We start from the raw sequence: 21830 nt of genomic DNA, 5'->3' as shown, positions 1-21830 counted from the left end.
TAAAAGCAATATGAAGAGATAGATATTTGATCGTAGAAAATCACTGCACCATGTGAGTAAACGAATATTTCTTCAGGATCTTAGGAAAGGAAGCTATACATTTCTATTTCCCCAATGGACAAAAGTTCTTAATTTCTGGTAATTGTTTTGACCAATTCAGAGACAGAAGACTTCTTTCAGACACTGTTCTCCCTTGCACACCAGAACACTTGAAGAAGTTGCTCATGTTGGGTGTTGTGGCTTGGTTTTCTCTCAGCAGGACTGTTGCACACACCCAGAGTTATCATTAATAAACCTGGATCAGATATGTCTCATATGTAATCCACCCCTGTCTCTACACACACACACACTTATTTTCAAAGATATTGGGCAAAATCCAGTTGTGTAATTTTTTGAAAATCTATTTTGAAAATATTTTTACAGAAGATGAGAAACAAATCTGAAGTACAGCCTTTGCATTCAATATATCTCTATTTTCAAGATTAAGTGGAACCATTCTAGTCTCAGACAAGTATCACATCCTTCTTATGCTTGTAGCTCTCTCAATGACTTCCCATCTTTTTGTATCCCTTTTACTCATTTAAAACTCTTTTGGTTCCAACAGAATAAGTGCATACCACATTTAAAGCCAATCAATCAGTGCATCATTGCAACAATTTTCATTTGATTTTAGCACCTTGATTTCGTTAACAGATAGAGAGGGAAACTCATGGCTGCACAGACTTGGAATGAATATAAACAAGTGGTCATTTCTGAATTCCCTGATTGGATGGAGTGAAAACAGAGCTCTAGAAAAAGGTATATTTATATAGCAATTATAATTCCAGTTTGCTTTCTGGAACACATAATGTATTACATAAATAAGGAAAGTTTATCTTATTTCTCTTCTATGTGAGCTTTAATTGGATGCTATTGTGTCACTTGGACTTCTGTGAAGTTGTATAGCTTAGGTTTATAGTTATACATATATATATATATATATATAGTTAACATTCTAAGATCAGTCTCTTTCAACCTTATACACCTGTTACTTAATTATGATACTTAGTTAAGGATCATGTTACTCAAAATATTTTTCTAATAGAAAGCCACCTATTGTGTAAAGCCAGAGAGATCTCATTAAAAAAAAAAAGAAAAAAAAAGTAATGATAAGTTTTTAATTAACAAAAAAAGATAAAATTAAATATTAAAATTTTATATAATACTCTCATATAAACAACTTGCAAAAGGTAGTTTTGAAGGAGGCTTTAAAGCGCCCTCTTCTTAGCTGTGAGAAATGCCAGTTTTCTTAAGAAGCAGCTTATTTCTGCATTATTTTTTTTATAACCTAAACTTTCAATTTCCATTTTAATGATGTAAGTTTACATAAGTAATTAACATCAGAGTAATCATGGACAAGTAATTGTCATACAACATAACTATGTGTGATGGTTTCCATAGATCAAAGCCGACAGGTCAGACTTGCTGAAATTCTCCTCCCAAAGGTCCACTTTCTTTGTTATCAGAAAAAAGGTACATTTTAAAACTAGATGTCTCTTATAAAAATTTTAGAAGGTAATATGTACATATGGAGTTGCTGTGCATTTTTGTTCTATACTTCAAGTTGACAAAGTAATTTTTGTTAACACAGTAGAACAACTGAACACATCTGGAGTTTGTTCTGATGTTGATCACAAAGCAACTGAGCTGGAGGACCATACAACCCAAGAAGTACCATATATTCCTTACAAGTTAGCTGCATTATCTATCATCAAGGTAAAAACAAACAAAAAAAAAACCCACCAAACAAAACCAAACACCCCCTACCCCCCAAAAAAGCACCCCAGCATGAATGAATAAGTTACAATACAAAAAAATGCCATTGCATTAAGTGTCTCTTTTCCTAGGATATACTAAAATTACTGTGATAATAATTATCATAATATGAATTCAAATCACACAATCTTATTGCTTAGATAGGTTCATTCTTCATATTTGAAAGCTTTCACTTACATTTTGAATATTGACATAAAAATACCAACATTAAAATGGAAATGATATCTTAAGTTAAGTTCAGATATTAAGTTGCTCAAATTTGCATGTTCCCGGTAGGTGTCTAAAGACAGAAACCTCCCTTGCAACTGTACATGGAGAAAACTCTTGCCTTTCCATATATTTCTCATCATGTTTCTCGATGTGGCTTTTGACTTGCAGTGTAAGATTTTGTTGCTATTGCAATATTTCTGGTACCAGTAACTAGCATATTTTTTTTTTATTTTCTGCTTAGCCAGTTTATTTTATATTATGCAGCATCTGTGTGTGTATGTGTGCGTGTACCTATATATATATCCTGTTTTCTTGGGGATTAATATGCTTTTGCAATCTTGTTATTTTGCTATGCATCAAAAAAATTCTGTGGTGACTTGTCTATTACAGACTACAGACCCTTGAGCTAGCTGTTCAAATATCTGAAGCAATCTAATTAAGATGACTCAGAGCTCTGTGGGTGATAAGAAGGATAAATCTGTTGGGATCTTTTCAGTCTTCTCCTAGAAGAGGGGTTTCTTGTGTCTTAACCTTTTAATTGTGTCTCTTTAAAATTCCTCTACTTCTACAATAGTTGTTGATGAGGGGATAAATAGAACAGTATATTTCAAAACCACAACTGTTTAAAAATAATGCATCAGTTACTACAAAAAAAATGGGTTTTTTTCTCTTTTTCAGTTTTATTTCAGCTGAGCTGCTCACTGTTAGCAAAATCTGCATCATATTAAGCTTAAATGAAGAACTGAAACCAAGGAAACCTCTGGAAAAGCTCTAGATGTTTATAATCTTTATAGTTTACATATAATCTTGTTCATTATTCCTATAATTCATTCAGCAGTATCTGTTAGTCTTATTTAAGATGCACAAGTATCAGTGTTGTGTAATTTGACATTGCACCTACCAGACAAGTATGTCAAAAGGCAGAAGCTGGGATCGGGGATAGTGGAACTTTCCTTTTGTGGCTGTTACGAATTGGATTAGAAACAAAAGGAATAAAACAGTCACTAAGATCCTGATGCAATTTTAAGCTTAAATGACTCATTTTCAAACAGGAAAAAGGTCACTTATGTATACAACTGTTTTTATTAGTCATGAAAAATGCATGTAGTACATGTTAAAGTTATATCAGTTCTGCTAGTTCTCAAACTATTTCTATGGAATACAAAACAGAAATTGAGTTTATTCTGAACCAATTTGTGTTATCTAACTCTTAAATGCAAAAATGTAATCTTTTCTACTGACTACCATTTTTATTATTTTTTCTGAGAAATAAGCTTCACAATGCTGTTATTCAAGAACTTTAGAATAATTGTAATGACTGCCTTTTGTATTCAATTCAGGTCATTGCAGTAAAAAGGAAGAGGTGGAAATGCAATACTAGGACCAGAAAATCCATTTCAAGTCACTAATAGATTTTTATTCAATAGCATAACATAATTTCTAGTTGTTGAAGCCTGAAAGCTTTTGCCTGCAGCCTTCTTGGTTACTTATCTATTTTCAAGATCAAATTCTTCACTATAATGTATCTATCATTTTGAGAAATGTATCTCAAAATTGTTTGATAGTTAATTACAACTGGAGTTGCTTGTGCTTTATTATCTAGTTGATAATTTCCTTCATCCTATACAGATTGTAAAAGACATGCACCAAATGAAAAAAAAACACGTGAGGATAATCAGACAACTAGACAATATAAGGAAAGAAAAACAGGTAAATGTTCTGGAGCATTAGCACTGTTGTGTCATACCATTAGTTAAAATTACACAGAAGGATAAAATCTACTTCATTCACATTTACATCTGCATTCAGGTACCCATGTTAAATCTCTAGAAATAATGCCAGTGTATCTGTAAGTGTATTTGATCTTACAACTTTGTGAAATCCAATTTTACTTTTTGTCTAGCACAGTTGCATAGATTTTTCTAAACTTTTTTTGTGTACTAAATATCTACCTTAAATGCTACCTTCCTCTACTGACTGACTGCATGGTGGGAACACTTGTATTTATGTAGGTTGTGCCCCTCAAGAATTATGTCATTGTAAATGGCAGTGCCAAGCTGTACTGCTTTCCTTCATTGCCAAAGTGGAAAGTTTTATGGCCTCTTCCTCCGTGGGTACTTTCTTCTCTACTTTACACTTTGTTCTGCTTTAGCCTTGTAATATTTTCTCAACATTGTTTACAGAATTGCAGAATGTCTCCACCTATAAACTCCTGCAAAGTTACAATCAGAATCTAGAGATGCCAGTCTTGTGACCATAGTGCCTCAGTTTCCTTAGTGGAAGCATTTTTGCATTTCATTAGTCAGTAATTCTCCCAAAATATGAAATTACCCACATCATCTTCAGCTACACTGTTCTGAAACCTTTTCTTGCAGCAGCTGTTTCACTTCTCTGCTTATTATTATCCAAGCTTTTGTTTTCTGATAAAAGTTTAATTTCTTTAAAATTGCTTAGCTATGTTTACAGGGAATTAATTCTGGTCTGCTTTCAGAAAGGCTTTCTTTTTTACTTCTGCAGAAAACCAGAGAAAAGATAAATTCCTTTAGCAGCAATTTTTGCTCAAAGTCTGCAGTGGGTGAAAGCACAAACCTCCTATGATCAATAAGAAAAGTTTGCAGACAACAAAAAGCATTGAAGAAAAAGAACCAAGTATTATCTGTTGTGGAAACCATTCTCTTTATCACGCTTGGCTTTCATGTTTTTGCTCACTGTTCATTGTCTCAATCTTTTGTAATACAGGAGCAGACTATAAGTACTATAAATAAACATTATGGTGAGAAAATGAGCAGTCTGAGATCCCAGTTAGAAGCTTACCAAGAGCTGATGAGCAAGAGCAATACACACCAGCAAGATATAATTACGGTAACAAAGAAGTACAGTTTTTACGTGTGACTGAGAATAGCAGGTACTTCCAGAGGCTGAAGGAACAGGCTGTATAAGTAAAGTTTTCTTCTTAGGGTCAGACAGTCAAATGAAGACACACCGTTTGTGAAATTAATACAGAACTATATCTGTCTGCTTCTGGACATGAGTAACATCTTACACAGTATGTTACCAAAAGAGTTTTCATACCTTGGCTTACCTTCACGCCCCTGATGAAAACTGTGTGGGATTTTCCATTACTGTCTGTGCTTAAGCACTTGGAAATAGCTTTTTTTAATGAAAAGAAAGTGTCAATATTCACAGAATGTATAGGATGTGTAATATTTTTTTGGTGACAAACAGGTATTAAGGTTTAACCTATTCCTCCTTCTGTTCCACTACTGAGGAAAAGGTTCAACACATTCATGCCTCTAGGGAACGTCTTTAGAATCAGACCACCTCTGGTCGCATGTGGTCATTGTAAATTGGTCAATTTTTATTATTTTTGTGTGAGATCCCCAGGACTTAGCAGCCTGGTCCAAATGTTATCACTTCTCAACATGTGTGGAACAAAAAGCCTCAAAATATAGGCCTTTTTGAAAAATGAAGCAGTGGCATAGTGATTGTAAACCCTTTTGTCTTATTCTACTGTCTTAAGAGCCTGAGGGAAAGAAACAGACAACTGATCCAAGAGAAGGAAGACCTTCTTCACCAAATAAAGCAACAGACAGAGAAATGGGAAGAAGAAAAGGTAAACAAAGCTAGTTTGGGTTTTCTTTTTGGATCTGGACAGTGTTCTCATTACCACTTCCAGTGTGAGCTGTTTCTGGAAGTCTAAGGGGCATGGAAACTACAGTCTGCCTTTAGATAGGTACTTTCAAATCAGCGAAGACTGCTCAGCTATACACATGCCTGCCTCTTTTTCAGAGTACCAAAGGAGTTTTTCAGCCCTTAAACACCAATGAGTATTATGTACATTTTTTTGGTCATACTGTATCATGTTTTCCTCTAAAATTTATTAATTGTAATTTCTCTTTCTCATTTCATATTTCATGTCTTTTGAAGAATTTTTAAATAACGGTAAAGCACATTGGGTATTTTCTGTTTAGCAATTAGCATTAAAGATCAACAAAACCTTTACCTCATCTAAGCTACTACAACACTGCAATGCAACTGATTGACCTAGCAGCAGAACTACTTCACTTGGTAGTTCCCAGGAAAAAGGGATGTGCTTGAAATTCCTCAGGTTTTCCAGATTTCTCTGTAATAATGCAACTTTGATGTACTAAAGAGATGAAATGACTGCAGAGATCAAAAAAGAAAAAAATGTTGTTTTTTTATGGATAGCATCTGTAAGCATGGTCTGATAATTGTTATTTTCTGCAGTATTCTGTTTCATTTAGTATGTGCAAGTCTTTCTGTAATTTTGCAGATCTTCAATGTTGCTTTATAACAGTAAATTTTCATTGCACTACTCCAAGGCATGTATTCACTTAGCTAACCTTGTGGTGTGGTGAGAGGGTGCAGGGAGTCTCAGAGCCAGGTTCTCCTTTGTATTTATTAAACTGAATGAAGATTTCTGTAACATTTCTGAATGAAAGTTTCGAGAAAGAGCTGGGGTTTGTGTTTGTTCTTGTTTGTTTTGGGGGTTTGTTTTTTAAAAATGATGTAGCAGTACCTTTGATTAAACTTGGCATAGCACCAGTATTGATTTTTTTTCTCTCTTTTCAAACACTTTTAACAATGTCTATTGCAATAATACTATGTTCCTGATTGATAAACCATGTAAAATCATGGCTTTTACAAATCCTTTGACCTAATTGTTATAAATCAAAGAAATGTAGCAAAAATATTGTAATAAAGAGTAAGGAGTAAGATACAACGTTCTAAGACTCATAGGAAGAAGGAAGATCTTCTATTTGACCAAATAATACTGTTAAGATTTCACACATGCAACATTTTCTTCATGGCTGCCTTAGGATTGTGTGTCCAAAATCTTTTGTTCTTCAACTGCTTCAGGAGCCTCAATAATTTTTGCATTCCAGTAATGTGGACAAATGCTATAGAAAATATAAGCATGGTACAGGCTCTTGTGAAAACATTAGAGTCTGAGAAGTATCTGTTTTATTTCTGTATTTTCTTTGCTAAGAACAGCCAATTACTGCATAACAGCCCATTTGTGTAAGCTGTGCCTATAGGTGGCAACAGCATTAATTCACTGCTATTGATTATTCTCCCCAAGGAAATATAATGAGAATTGGTAACACTCATTTCCTTGATATTTCCTTTTCTTGTCTTACAGGGCTGGATTCTAGAAAAACTGTGTAAAAAACTAGATTATCTTTATACCCAGCACATACTGAGTGAGTTTCATATTTCAGACACTATTTCTGGATGTCTCTGTTTTCTTTCCTGTTGTTTTTCTGTTTACACTGAGGTGCATGTCAGCTGAAGTCAATATAACCTTTTCCACTGCAATAATGTGCCACACATGGAATAATAAAGGAATGCTGAAGCTACAAATAACATCTGTCATGACTCCAGACTCCTTAGCATAACTGGCTTATTACAGTCAGCATCAGTTTTGAGTAGGTCTGTCTCAGCATTTGTAGCTTTCCCTTTAGAAATTTAAAACAAAACTAAGCACACGCCTTTTAAAATTATTTGAATTTTAATAAAAAATGGAATTCTTGATTAGTAAAATTTATTAGTTCATTAAAAATTCTTGATTTTTAAAGGGAGATAACTTGGCCTGCCTAGACAATATTCTAGGAACTGTAGATTAGAAATGCTTAAGTTGTTTGTAACTGTTTTTTCAATTCAGCTTTGCAGGAACTTCACAACATCAGTCTGTATGTGGAAAGAGTGCATGACCTCATGCATTTCCAGATAAAAATTCTTCAGCAAAATTCTGAGAAGAAAGAAGGAGAAAAATCAGATGCGTCAGAGGTTGTAGAATTAAAAACAGAACAAGTAAGCAGGAAAATGGAAACATTTTTAGGATTATTGCAGGTATTTCAAAGGCATTCAGTGATTCTAGCACAGGCTGAAGCAAACCATGGAACTAACTGATAATAAAAACTATGCGCAAATATATGCAAGTATTGAGAATGATAAATTGGTGAGGAATTATTAAAACACCACAGTAATAAAGTAAATCCTTATTCTAGGGGAACCACTGATAGTGTGCTGTTTTCCTCATTATAATATTAGTATAAACTTTATTAGAAAATCTTTTAAAGATCTGCCTCTTTGAATTATAAAAACTGTATTCTGAATTTTGGAACCAAGCAGCCCTTATTTTATATTTCTTCAATTTTTCTCCAGTTTTGCTCTACCTTGCTCATTAAAATTTTGTCAATTTCATATGAAAGGAATGAAAATCTAGATCCTGACTCAGCAGTAAGTTATCTTTGTTGCCACCCAGCTAGCCAATGAAGAAAAAGCTGAATGCTCAATCAAAAAGGGAAATCTTTGGCAAGCACACAACATGCTGCAAAAGATACAGGAATCTTTACAGAAACGAGAGAGAGAAGTCACTGAGCTCTTACAAAGTGAAAGAAGTTGTAACAAGGCAATGAAACCTCAAATCACAGTGCTGATGTTCTTGAAAACTCTTGTCAAGAAGGTAAGAACTCAGTTACCGCGAAGATGAGAAATTATTTACTGGGTTCTCTTAAAAGTTCAATAAGGAAAAAAAGTGCAGTTTTATTTATTATTGTTATTGTCTTAAAGAATTGGGAAAATAGTTTTGTATGCATTGCTTTAAAGGCTGCAGTTGAGATTTTCAGAACAACACATGGAATTAAAGAACCATAAACTTGCACTGCAAGTCAGCCTACAGAAAACCTATTAGACCAACTTGCATGCTTTTTAACTGGCATTATTTTAAAAGATAAATTAGTGAAGCATGGGAATGGCATCATGGAAAACACATGTTTTTCTATCCTTCCAGTTGTGTGAACTACATGATTTACATACAAATGTGACAGCTTTACAGGAAATATGATTTAATTTTTGATCCATGGTAGGTTCACACCATATGTTGTGATGTCCCTGGGGCACAACAGTACATCAGTCAGCTTATCAGGAAGAATGAGGATGAAAGGGCTGATTGGAAAGAAGCCTTTAATAATGCTCAGGCTGACATTCTGTCCTATGAAGTATTTAATGGAAATGAACCTATGGATGACAAAAGGTATATTGGGTAGTTAATAAAGCAAAGATAGAAGTAATACAGAAAAATAATGAATACAAAAAAATACAGATAAAATTGTTTTTAGAGAAAATACATTTTAAAGAATGCCAATGTAATTTCCACATATACTGGAGGGGGGGCAGTGGGCAGGGGGGGAGTGCTCAAAGTAGACTCTACATTTCTCTAAAGAAAGAAATCAGGGAACTTAGAAAAATCAGCCACAAAAGGCAGGAAAACATTTCAGTTTAACTGGATTACTCAAGTTGTATCCAGTCTATTATAAAATATGCTGAAATAAGCTTACTTGGCAAGCGTGTGCTACAATATCAGCATCTTTTTCTTCCTACATTTTTCATTTTTACAGGACGTTTCTTCCTCATATTCTGTGTAATTGCATCTTTCTTGTGGTTTAAGTAATCAGTTCCTTACAAGCTCTTTTTTTTTTTTTTTTTTTTTTTTTTGAATGACAGGGTACAGCTCTCAATGACACTTTTCAGAAATCTTGGGAAAACAAAGTCTGATTTAGAGTATGTTGAAACAGAGAAAATTGTGTTTGATTGTATCCAGACAGGGGAAATCCCTAACTGGATTAAAAGAGATTGTCTTCATGTAGCCTTGACAGGTGAGAAATCCTTTTGTCAATTCAGAGAAGCCTAATTATCCTCAGCCAACTCACTTTTGAATATAGGAAAGCACAGTACAGCAGTAAAAGGTGTTTAGACACGTACTGCTGCCATGCCATAAGGTATCCCATAAAACATCTTCAGTTATGTGCATTCTAATGAATTACTATCTGAATTTTAATACTGGGTCATTGCTTGTAAACATATGATTTCCACATTCACACCACACTGTTCATCTTTTCTCTGATATCTTTTATCATTTTGAGTCATGTGTCTTTTGCATATAGTGTGTAAATGTTTCAGTGAGTGTCCAAGGTAGATACATCCAGAATCCCCCCAAAATGTAGCAGCCATGCACTGAATGCACAGCAAATGTAGAATTCAGAAGAAAGTAACCTCTTTTGAAGAAAACTTAAAAATATCCATTGCATGAATTTAAGACATTGAGCTTTTCTGAGAGGACCAGTAGAAAAACTTTTTCAAATATTTGGCTTCCTGTTTCTATGATTATGCAACAGAAAACCTGATTTTGGCAGTTTAGGCAGGGAAAGGAGAGCAGTTTTGAACTGTCTGAATGACTATAATTTACAAAATTTAGGAAGCTATATGTTTATTGTATGTGACTATATAATTACTGGAACTCTCCAGAAAACCCTGCAACATACTCTGAGGAGACAGAGCCACCATCCAGAGGAACTCACACAGAAGTTTAAAATGGAAATCAAGGTACTATATTATGTATTATGTATCATACCACATGGTTTTAAATGTGTTAAAAAGCACCCTCCTTTTCCTATCTATTCTTAAGGGATTTGAGATTAGTCTGGATTATGTCCTGTAGTGTCTGTCTGCAGACCTTTTTCCAAAGAACAAATCTCAATGTGAATTACATACAAATTCCTGCAGGTATATACCTGTAACCCTTAAGCACATTTACATTAAAGAATAACATAGTTTTGCTAACTGGTGAATTATATGGTCACACTTTCTGTGTATGCAAGGATAACCATATTCTATTTTTGCATCTGTATATCCATTTTCCTGTTTACAAACAAATCTTTTTATGCATCTTAATGGCCCTTGATGTCTATCACAAGTAAAGGTACACTGGAATCATAGAGTAACTTAGGTTGGAGAAAAAATTTAAGGTAATAAAGTCCAACCATTAACCTCACACTGCCATGTTCACCGCTAAACCATGTCCCTAAGCGCCACATCTACACACCTTTTAAATACCTCCAGGGATGGTCCCTCAGCCGCTTTCTTGGCACAACTTGAAGCTGTTTCCTCTTGTCCTATTGTTTCTTTCTTGGAAGATGAGCCCGACACTCACCTGGCTACCACCTCCTTTCAGGTACTTGTAGAAAGCAATAAAGTATCCACTCAGCCTCCTTTTCTCCAGGCTAAACAACCCCAGTTCTCTCAGTCACTCCTCATAAGACTTGTTCCCTAGACCCTTGCCTAGACCAGCTTAACTGCTTTTCTTTGGACTCCAGCACTTCATTGTGTTCATATATCTAATGATTTGGGATACACAGATTTCCTGTTTAGTACTAGGATACAAATGAAGTATTGTCTCATCTGCATGACAACATCAGAGTAAACAACTGCTTTAATCAAATTTTCTCTGCTGAAAGTGACCCAGACATACACTTTAGTGATGCAACAAAAAACAGAGTGTAATAATGCATTTATCATATTGCTGTTGTTGGATCTCCAAGTGAATAGCCCCAAAATTGCCTGAAATCATTATTTCCCCTACACAGACTTTAACACAATAACCATTATGCCAAGTCAATGTACAAAAATTTTCTCAGTGGTAAGTAATGAAAACAGACCATAAAATATTTATCTTGGTAATTATTAATTATACCATTGGTTGCATTTTTTTGTTTGGGTTGTGTTGTGTTTGGTTTTTTAAGTTTACCAAAGAACAAAGGAACAGTAAGAGAGATGCTAACACTGAAATAAAGTCTCCATTTTAGAGAGGGATATTGGAAAGAAAGCTTGATGCAGAAAAGCACTTTCTGTAGTATCTCTGCGGTGGAAAATGAATTGGAAGAAATAAAAGCTCATGGTTTAGTAAATATCAGAAAACTTAGGCAGCCATTTAAGTGTTTTGAAAACTTTACTCCTTTAAAAATATTTTAAAGATATCTTAAAAAAAATAAAGAACCACACCAAAACAACAAAAAAATCCAAACAAAACAAAACACGCAAAACCAAAACCAAAACACCAAATGAACTCCCGTCATTATGATAACATGAAAGACTCTGCAACTAAACAGAGAAGTCTTTGAGTCAATCAGGTATAAATTTGCTTGCACATGGGTGGGACGCATCTCACTAAGTTTTTACTGTCTAAAATGGGGCATTTAACATGTCTTTACAAGCAGTATACACAGAAAGTTGGCTCCAAAGGGTAATTTTCTTCTGTGAAGCACAAGCGTCTAAAATTAACTTTACTCTGTCCCATTTCAGTGTACTGTTCAGTGGTTATTTTAAAGTGCTGGCTTTGTACCATAGTAAGTAAGTGTTTTAACTCTTCACCCTTTTTTCTTAAATTTCATTTTTTATTGAAAAACAATCATAGATATGAAGAAAACTTAAAAATATAAAATCTGAAGTCATAGTTCTAATCAATCAAGGAACAACTGAAAGTGAAGATGGCAGTGGTTATTGTCGAAGACAACCACTTGTCTCTAACAGATGGTTGTTGAAGGCGATGATATCAAGTTCCTGGAAGAAAATGCACACTGCAGGTTTAGATACCACATGTGCACTCTTGGTTCTCAAGATAGGTACTTGGGGTTATGAGTGGTTCATTTGCAGCAGTCAACTGAGTCAAGTCCCTAATGTTACTGCCTATATGCTAAGTTGAAAACAAGTTTTATTCCAGCACTTACGTGGCATTCAGAAGATAACATCCACAAACTTTTTCTTTTTTTCTTTTTTTTTTTTAAACTGCATGTCTTTTCATTATGTGATGCTTCTAAGTTTGAATTACCTATCTGAAAGAACACTTTCTACAGATGAAGCATACCAATGATGGTGCTTTTATGCAAACAGATTGATAAGTGTGTTCTAAATATGTACTACTGGGAACACAATGTCTGTTCCTGAGAACCATTAATGTATTTATGGCATGTTTCAATTAAGCTGTTAGTACACTTTTCTGCAGTAAGACCATTGGAAGGGAATTCAAAAGAAAAGAAACAAGGACATAGATGTCACTAAAATATAGATGCATTGTGGGGGACAAGGCTCAAGAGAAAAACCACTAGAGCAGGTAAAGAAGAGGGTGACTGTGTACGTTTAGTATGAACATACCACTCCAGGATGCAGCACCATTTACAATAAGTCCAAGAATTAGACAGGACTGGACCAGTGTCAGACCACAACAGGGAGAGAAAAAACCCAAAATATCTGTTAAAACTATATACAAGCTATATGCAGGATGCACACATAGACAACCAATTGATTTTCTACTGCAGTAAGAACTTTGATGTATTTAGTGATGAGATGGTAAGGGCAGTTTTAAATCGGCTTTAAAGAATGTAATTCATGTGATGAACTGGAGCTGTTATGAGTCAAAGTAGTTTTTTGAACTGTGTTGCAGATTCAATCTGTAAAGCTGTAAAGCAATTGTATTTTTTATGTCTAGTAGTGTAAAATAAAATAAACTGTCCAAAAAGAAATAACTTTTTAAATTAACTTTATTGGTTAGCTTTGTTAACTATTTAAATAACCCTTATGTGAAGAGATTATATTTGTGATGAAGGTTTGACACAATTCTTATTATTCTTTTCCTAACCTTTTTAAATGTCTGACTCCTTCCTTTACTTAATCTCATGTCTATGCAAGTTTACTGAAGCAGTTTCATGGCTTCATACGCAATTGGTCAACTTGCTAGCTTTTATATCTGTTTTCAATTCTGCAAGAGAGAAAAAGATTAATTTATTTGCTAGGCAATTGATTTTTACTTACTGTTAATGTCAACATTAAGGCTGGGAATTTAATTTAATTAGAATTATTCACCAAACAGCATTTAAAATAGCAGCTGATACATACTTTAATTAAATTAACCAATATATTAAAAGTGACAAAAATAAGAGTAAGAACAAAATGTCATTTCATTTTCATTTTATTTTTGTAAGAATAGTTCAAGTAAAGGATGTGCTGAGATTAGGGAATTGACAATTTGTTTCTCATCTCCTTGGGCCAGATATTTAATTGTATTTCTGAAGCTAAAAATGCAAAAACATGTCTCTCACTAAGACAGTCAAGATATCTAGATCCTATTAAAAGAACTGAAAAATGAAAATTGTACTAGGTAAAGTAGGTTTTAGTTACTAATGTCTTAGAGAACAGGTGAGTAATTGGATTGTTTTCCATCAATTCTCATACTTTTCTGCTTTTTAAACTGAAAGAATACCAGCTTTCACCTTATCAGCTCCCAAACTGCTTCCTGGTTTGGAAGGGATTAATGCATTTTAGTGCATTTTAAAAAAAAAAAATTACCTTTAGTTTAAGCAAGATAAAAATTGGGACTTAAATACCAAAGCTGACAAAAGGGTACTTATGTCATTTAAGACATGTGTCCTCGGTTGGGGAAAAAAAAAAAAGGGGGGGGGGGGGGGGGTGCGGGGGAGCAAGAGGGGAGGAAGTAAAGAAAAGAAAAAAAGAAAGAAAAATCCACTTTATTTTTAAGGAATTCTGACTTTTAGTATCGTACAAATTTTTCCTGGTTTGCCCCTCTAAAAGATGTTCATTGTGGTACATCACAGCAGCATTATAAATCCCTGATAATTTTATTATACTGTTCCTCAGATACATGGAAAAAAACAAACAAAAAATATGAAAAAAGGTATATATAATCAAATTAAAGGCTGGTATACCAAAATAAAGAAATAATCATTATTTAGGAAAATCACACTATCTAGAAACTTCATTTAAAAATACTTTTCCCTCACCAGGGAAGAACCATCGCTGCAGAAGACAAGTACTCTTTAGGAAAACTAGAAAACTCTTCCTTAGCACATCTCATCTGTTGATCTTAGCTATCCAGGACACCCAGCCTGAAACACACCAGTTCCTAGGATGGTTAGTTTGTCCACCTTGGCAATGGCTTTCTCATTGTCTCTGTCACTGACGAAACTCTGGTATTACCTTATATATCCTTTTTGATATCACTGTTCCAGAAGAAATTTGACATTCTCTGTATTGTTACAACACAGAGATGCTTTATAAACGAGACTCTTTTCATCGTAAGGTAGGTTATATATAAGATAAATGCAGTGCTCATATGTGAGGTTCTCAAATCTTTCATGTTTTTCAGGTATCTGCAGCTCTCACATTAACCCTTCGCAGTCTCATGTGCTTTCTCTCTCATGTGAGATCTGCCACTGAATTAACTTTTAGCTAACACAGAAATCTTAAGCTCAGTAGACAAATGTATTTCTACTATGCTCATTTGAGCAGATGTAAAAAGCATTCATGAAAATTAACATAAAATAATATTTTGCCTTAAAGGAAGCATTAACATTCTACTTCTAATCCAATACTAATTTTACAGCTCTCTGACTGTTGCTTGTTTCAGTTCTATAGTTCTGGGCTTTCATCTTTTCTTATGTGCTTATTCCCTATATAGAATGATGGAAAAGATATTCTAATAAAAAAAAAGAGAGGCTTCACAGTAAGAATGCAAGATAGTGGCAGCATGATGCTAAGTTAGCTGGACTGATAGAATATATAATTTAGACAGGGTTGGGTTTTTTTTAATCTTACACTAGACTGCCCTCACACCTTTTGCAAAAAGAGAGTGGGAAAATGGTTATCTATGACAGGAATAGTAATATCAGTGGTTTTTAATAACATCTATCTAAAAAAGTCTATGGTTTTTGCCAGCTAAAATTCAGACACATGTTTTCGAAACAGTGAAGTCATTCATTTATGATTTTTAAAACATTAAAGGCAAATTTCTGACAGTTTTCATTCCTTCTCATGTTCCACAGAAAACATGCCTTTGTGTGGTGGCAGAACTGTTCATCTTCTAGAGAACTGTATCTTACTGTACCTAAATTTAAAATCACCTCAGCTGAAACGGTCACTATCATTAGTGGAAACATGTGCCTCCGCTTGGATGCTTTTCACTGAAACAGGTTTCCCTCAGGTCTGGCCCTACTTGGCCTGACTGTGACGCAAGAGAAGAAATGGGAACTCCTTTTCAGTCCTGGCTTCCCCTCATCTCATCCTTCAACTTTTTCCTTGCAGTTTTTTGTGAAAATCTTGCACTTTTTAAACAGGTAATCCAGGGTAATGCTATCTTGTTCACCACACAGAAACAAAACCAAATACCTTAGACATTACCTGAAACAAATAACAGTAGCTTGCTTCTTCCTAGAGGACAAGGCTTCTAAATGGAAATTTGCTGTCGAAGTCTAATTTATTTGGCAATAAAATAGGCACATTTTACTCTTTTTTTTTTTTTTTTTTGTTACTTACACTTTCTTTTTTTTGTTTACTTGAAGGCCACAACTATTTTAGAGAATTAGAAAGTGAACCAAGAGTAGAAGTCAGCTAATGTAGCCCTCTAATACACTCTAACAGCAAAAGAAAAGTGGTACAATGTGTAATTAATATTGTTAACGTGAAAATGAAACTGGAAAAGGTGGGACTGTTAACCTTAGGGTATAGTCCTCAGTGTTTGCTCTACAAAACACACATGTCGTATTCTCTATATGTCAACTGTACAGAATATGACAGAGTAATACAAGTAACAAAGAAAAGGAAGAATTGGTGCAATTTTAACTCATGACCTTGCGTCCTTATTTTGTGAGGCAGTCATTGAATGAAAGGAACAATTTTGAAGATAATTCTGTTTAAAAGAACTAGCATTTTTACTCAGGCTGGCAGCCTATCACAAGCAGGCTCCCCCAGGATCCATACTGGGCCCCACAGTGTTCAACATCTTCATAAGTTACCTGAATGACAGGACTGAAAGGCACCCTCACTAAGTGTGCTAATGCCACTAAGCTGGGTGGTGAGGTGGACATGTCAGAAGGGAAAACTGTCTTTCAGAGAGACCTGGACAGGCTGGGAGAGTGGGCTAACAAGAACTGTATGAAGTTTAACAAAGTGTAAGTCTGTCCTGCATCTGGGATGACATAACCAAAGAGCCCAGCACAGGCCACGACCTGTGTGGCTGGGGAGCAGCCTTGATGAGAGGGAGCAGGGGGTCCTGGGGGATAACAAGCTGAACAGGAGTCAGCAGAGTGCTATTGCAGCAACCAAGGCAAACAGGATCCCGAGCTGCATCCTCAGGGGGGGTTATGAGCAGAGATAGAGAGGTGATCGTACCGCTCTATTCAGTGCTTGCCAGGCTGCACCTGGAGTACTGGGTCCAGTTCTGGTCCTCACTGTTCAAGAAAGACTGGAGAGGGTAAAAGGAGGAGCAGAAAGATGATCAAAGGGCTGGAGAGCCTGTCCAATGAGGAAAGACTGAATGAATTAGGTCTCTTCTTGCTGGAGAAGCGCAAGCTCAGGGAAGCCTCATCACAGTATTTCAGTACTTACAGGGCAGCTACAAAGAGGACAAAGACTCTCTCTTCAAAAGGACCCACGTGCCCACGTGGAGAAGACAAGGGGCAAGAGGCACATGTTGCACCAGTAGAGGTTTCATCTCGGCATAAGAAAGAATTTTTCTGCAATCAATCACTGAACAACCTCCCCAGCAACAGGCTGGAGTCCCCATTGCTGGAGTTTTCAAGATATGATGGGACAGGGTGCTAGATAACCTCATCTAGGTTCCATTTCTCATGGAAGGTTGGGTCAGGTGGTCTTTTGAGGTCCCTTCCAACCTGGGCTGTTCTATGATTCCATGACTCTGTTGATGTTAACAGTCTAGTGTAAGGCCGGAGACGTGCTGCACGGGAAAAGCCCTCTGCTCCCACTGGCTGCCAGATGTGTGCCCTCAGAAGTCCTGGTAACTGTCTAAGGAAATTGCAGATGGGCTCTGGAGCACATTTTTGGTTACATTCCCAGTGGAATTCAAGACTGCTGGTAATAGTGATTTTTTCCTATGATATGCAGTCAATTAGCTATACAGTGATAACTTCTGGTACCATTAAATTTGTTGCCCCTCCCTGTCTATTTGATCCCACTTAAATGAACAGAAAACAGATAAAAGCAATTGCAGAGAGTTGTTTTTCTTCTTGTTGTTGCTGGTTGGAGACTTATTTAAGAGCACAGAAAATTACCGCACAGTCTAATCTGTTTGGGTAGGAGCCTGATTTTCTTACTTACCTACTTAAATATTTTAATGACTGTAAATTTAGACAGTGCATGTTTTCAACAACTTGTCTGAGTCCAAGTTTTATTCTGTTCAATCAATCCCTTTGTTAGCCTTTCAAATGTTTTCCAGTTATGTGTAATTTTCAAATTGCATGTGCTCTGTTCTAAACTTCAGCTGAAATTCTCATTGCTGTGAGTGGGAGTTACAAGCATAAGTCATTAGCAGGACTGTAAGTAGGTTAGTGCATTTCATGCCTAGTGTACTATTCAGGGCTTTTTGCTCATGTGTGTAAATGTGTCCAGACTGAATACTGGCCCTATTGACTTTTGAGTGTTGACAATAAAATTATCAGTGTCCTTACAGCTTTTCCTAACCTGAAATCTTTTTCTGTTTTACAATCTCTATAGTCCCAAGATTGCCATTCAACTCAACCCATTTGCTGTTTTGTCTGCCTTTTCCACCTGTATGCTTAAAATTAGTTTTAACTTATTTTTTTAAGATAAGGAAGTATTTAAAAGAATTGTCATCAGTGCTAGCTGTAAAAGAGTAGTTCTGGTTAGGATATACTATAAGAACTTCTTTTTTCTGTTTGATATTGTTTTTCTGTTTAAGGATGCTGGAACATGTTAAAATGTCAAAGTGCTCCTACTATGCTGTCTTGTGCTTTCAAACAATGAAAGAAGGACGAATTGAGGAAGAAATTGAAGAGTCCAATAACTGACAAAGTAGTAAAGAAAACCATACTTTTCTGAAATATAAGCATAACTGCCCCAGATATGCTTCCACGTCATTGACAGTGGAATCAATCTGCTCATTTGTCAAAGTTGCTTCCCCACTTCGACTTTTTTGGTCTTCACATAGTGCAATCAGAGTATCAGTAATATCTCAAATGCAGTTCTGCAATCAATATGCGGATTATTTGTTTATTCTTTAACACAGGAAGGAGATATAAAAAGTGCATTTTAAATAGGAGATGCTGAATTTTTTCAGTACACTAACCCCACAACTCCTTGATAAAGCCAAAACACACACAAAAAAAAAGTTACAAGTTTAAAATTCTTTATTTGAAATTAAGGAGTTCTTGAAGAACTAAGAACAAACCTCACTTGAACATAGGAGATATAATGTTCCTGAACACTCTTGTTCATGAAACCTTTCCTTGTTTTGAACACAAGTGATGTTTATTGTCAGGAAGATGATGAAAAGCAGGGAAAAGTTCTGCAGCATTGCTACAGCTAAAGATCTGCACAACCTTATGGATGACATAAAGAACTGTGAGCAACTTACCATAATTTTGATTGTACCATTTTTCAAGGCACAGGTTACAGAAGACACTCGCTATACATCTGGTGAGGAAACTAGCAAGACCAAAGCTACTCACTGTGTCTGATAGGTCCCTAAATACTCTCATTCTCTGAAACTTCAAAGTGTACCTGTTCTTGCAGTAGACAAGAGTGTGATGACAGCTTTCTCAAGGCATTTTTTGCAATCCCCTTGTGGACATTCCATCCTTCTTTATATTTCTTATTGAAAGTCATACATCCTTAGTTTTCAGTCAGAGAAAAACTGTAAAGATCTGATCTGCCAGCAGTGCTTTCTCCTGGTGTTTCTGAAGCCTGCTTAAATATGTCAATGCCATGCACAACTACCACTGGGATGAATTACAGCTTTGTTTGACACGTCACCATATTTGTCTCTTAATTTTCTTGCTATTATACGAGGATATCCTCCTGCAAGCTGCAGCAAATTTCCAGTAATCAGCCAAGGGGTTGGACCAGAGGCTTCTTCATCCTTTTCTTACGTGCCTTCTTCCACTTTATAGTTAGAGACACCTGCAAATACAAGCAACTCTACCATCTCATAACTGTGCAACAGTGCTGTGAAAATTTCTGCATATGATAGTTTCAGAAATAAAAAAAGTGTTCAACACAGTGTGTGTCATGGCACACACAGACCAGCTAAGAAGCACACATGCTTGTATGAGAAATAAAAGAAAAAACTAGCTATTGCCAGTATTTTTCATAATTCTGCTTGTACTTGATAAAATTCATCCTGCTTTAAGACAGTGTCTTCAAGGCATGAAGCCCTTGAAGTCGCCTTTATTTTCCATATTGCTATGAAGCTAAAAATATAACCAAACTCCTGCATTCAGCCTAAAATAAAATCTATCTCTGTTTATGATTTTTTGTTGTTGTTATTTTACACTACCAAAAAAAAAATTATAAAGGAAGGACAGTTTTGCCTGTGAACATAAATTTTACAGTTTTTGAAGAGGAGATGTAGCAGAAGCTACCATTAAGCACAGGCGTATTGCAGATTTAAAGTAACAGCTGGACTTACAGATATTATCTACTTCTTTCATTTTTATCAGGTGAAAAACTACAGGATTATACAGGCAACACAAAGAAAGAGATCCTCAGTCAGTAATAAATTTGTGATAAACTTCAGCTGCCCTCACAACATAAAGGTGTTGCTGATGGGACACAATATTCATTAAATAATGAACAATTTGCTTGAATCTTTTTCCACTGTATAACTCTCAAATGTGCGTCAGAAGCATGTCTGTTCCTATAGGCAATTGACCTCCAAAGGATATACTACATATTCTTTGATTTTTCTCCTTTTTTTTAGTTACATGAATTATTATTCCTCTCAGTGCTGCTGAAATTGCTGTTCATTACCATATTATCTTGCTTGACAAAAACACGTGAGCATATGCTAGATTTATAGGTTTTGCTATTATTATATGACAGTTCAGTTAGAAAACCATAAAAATTTCAAAATAACAAGCCATTACAGAATTAAGTAACAAGTACATTAACAAATTAACATTAAGTAACAAATACATCAACAAATACAAGTTCCTCAAACCTTCCTTTTAATCTAAATTAATAATTTTTGTATAAATATTTCTAAATTTATATGGTCTCATGCAACAAGTAACATTTTATAACTATATAGCACAGAAGAAATATGATCAATACATTATCCAGAGTGAAGCAAATTATTAAAATCAAATAATTGTAGAAATATGAATAGATTAAGCATATATAAACAAATATTTAAATAAACAATCCAGTCTTACTCAGTCTAACCGCTGAAGAAATACAGTATTATAAATACAATCTATATGCTCTTTGCAACTATTATTATTAATTTATAAAGAGTGAACATGTGTCAGTGTCACTCCTTTTTCTGTTCTACTTCTTTTATGGAGGTATACTCTATTAGGAAATAATTCCTTTTCAGGATTTCAGTGAGAAAGCATACTGACTTATTGCATTGATGGAAATAGGTTGTATTGATTTTTTTAAATTACTTTTATTTATTTCATTTCTAGGTTTTATTCTATATTTGTTGTACTGAAACACATCTCCTTTTCTAGAATAGAAATACTAAAATCAATTATTTTAAAAACTTGGTATTCTGTAAAAAGTATGAAAAATGCGACTAGAAAAAACAAATTTTCTCTGATTTTGAACATTTTCATAAAATACAGAAAGCTATTCTTTTTTTATCTTATTGGCTTGTTACCAGTGGATTTAGGATTGTATATTCAAAATGTTAAATGGCATCCGCTTCCTTCCAAAAATTTTGTGTGATGAAATCTGAATGCAGAGGGTTTTTACATGTTTAAGTGTTGGATTCTTTAATGTATAAACATTTTCCTGGTGTGAACAGAGGACCTAGAAAAACCAGATTTTCCTCACACAGGAGGTTGCACATCCATAAAGATGGAAATAAATGCTACAGATAGTGTGTTGCTACTTCAATCATTACAAAGCACGGCAGTAATTCAGCAAAATAAAGAGGCCACTCTCAGTTACGG

General features: G+C 35.1%; 1 protein-coding gene across 1 annotated transcript in view; it reads left to right on the top strand.

The window, feature by feature from the left end:
- Positions 1-14218, top strand: part of LOC130143084 (uncharacterized) — a 31414-nt gene extending 17196 nt beyond the window's left edge. The window contains exons 4-14 of the mRNA XM_056325694.1: positions 694-798; positions 1631-1755; positions 3655-3735; positions 4765-4887; positions 5546-5638; positions 7190-7250; positions 7712-7860; positions 8315-8515; positions 8919-9085; positions 9556-9707; positions 10357-14218. Of these exons, the coding sequence (XP_056181669.1) occupies positions 694-798; positions 1631-1755; positions 3655-3735; positions 4765-4887; positions 5546-5638; positions 7190-7250; positions 7712-7860; positions 8315-8515; positions 8919-9085; positions 9556-9707; positions 10357-10421 (1322 nt within the window). The 3' untranslated portion in view covers positions 10422-14218. The remainder of the gene's footprint in view (positions 1-693; positions 799-1630; positions 1756-3654; positions 3736-4764; positions 4888-5545; positions 5639-7189; positions 7251-7711; positions 7861-8314; positions 8516-8918; positions 9086-9555; positions 9708-10356) is intronic.
- The last annotated feature ends 7612 nt before the right edge of the window (positions 14219-21830 follow it).

This window comes from Falco biarmicus, chromosome Z, assembly GCF_023638135.1.
Source record: "Falco biarmicus isolate bFalBia1 chromosome Z, bFalBia1.pri, whole genome shotgun sequence".
In the NCBI taxonomy this organism is placed as follows: domain Eukaryota; kingdom Metazoa; phylum Chordata; class Aves; order Falconiformes; family Falconidae; genus Falco; species Falco biarmicus.
The sequence above is the reverse complement of the archived record's forward strand: the minus strand, read 5'-3'. Positions and strand labels throughout refer to the sequence as shown.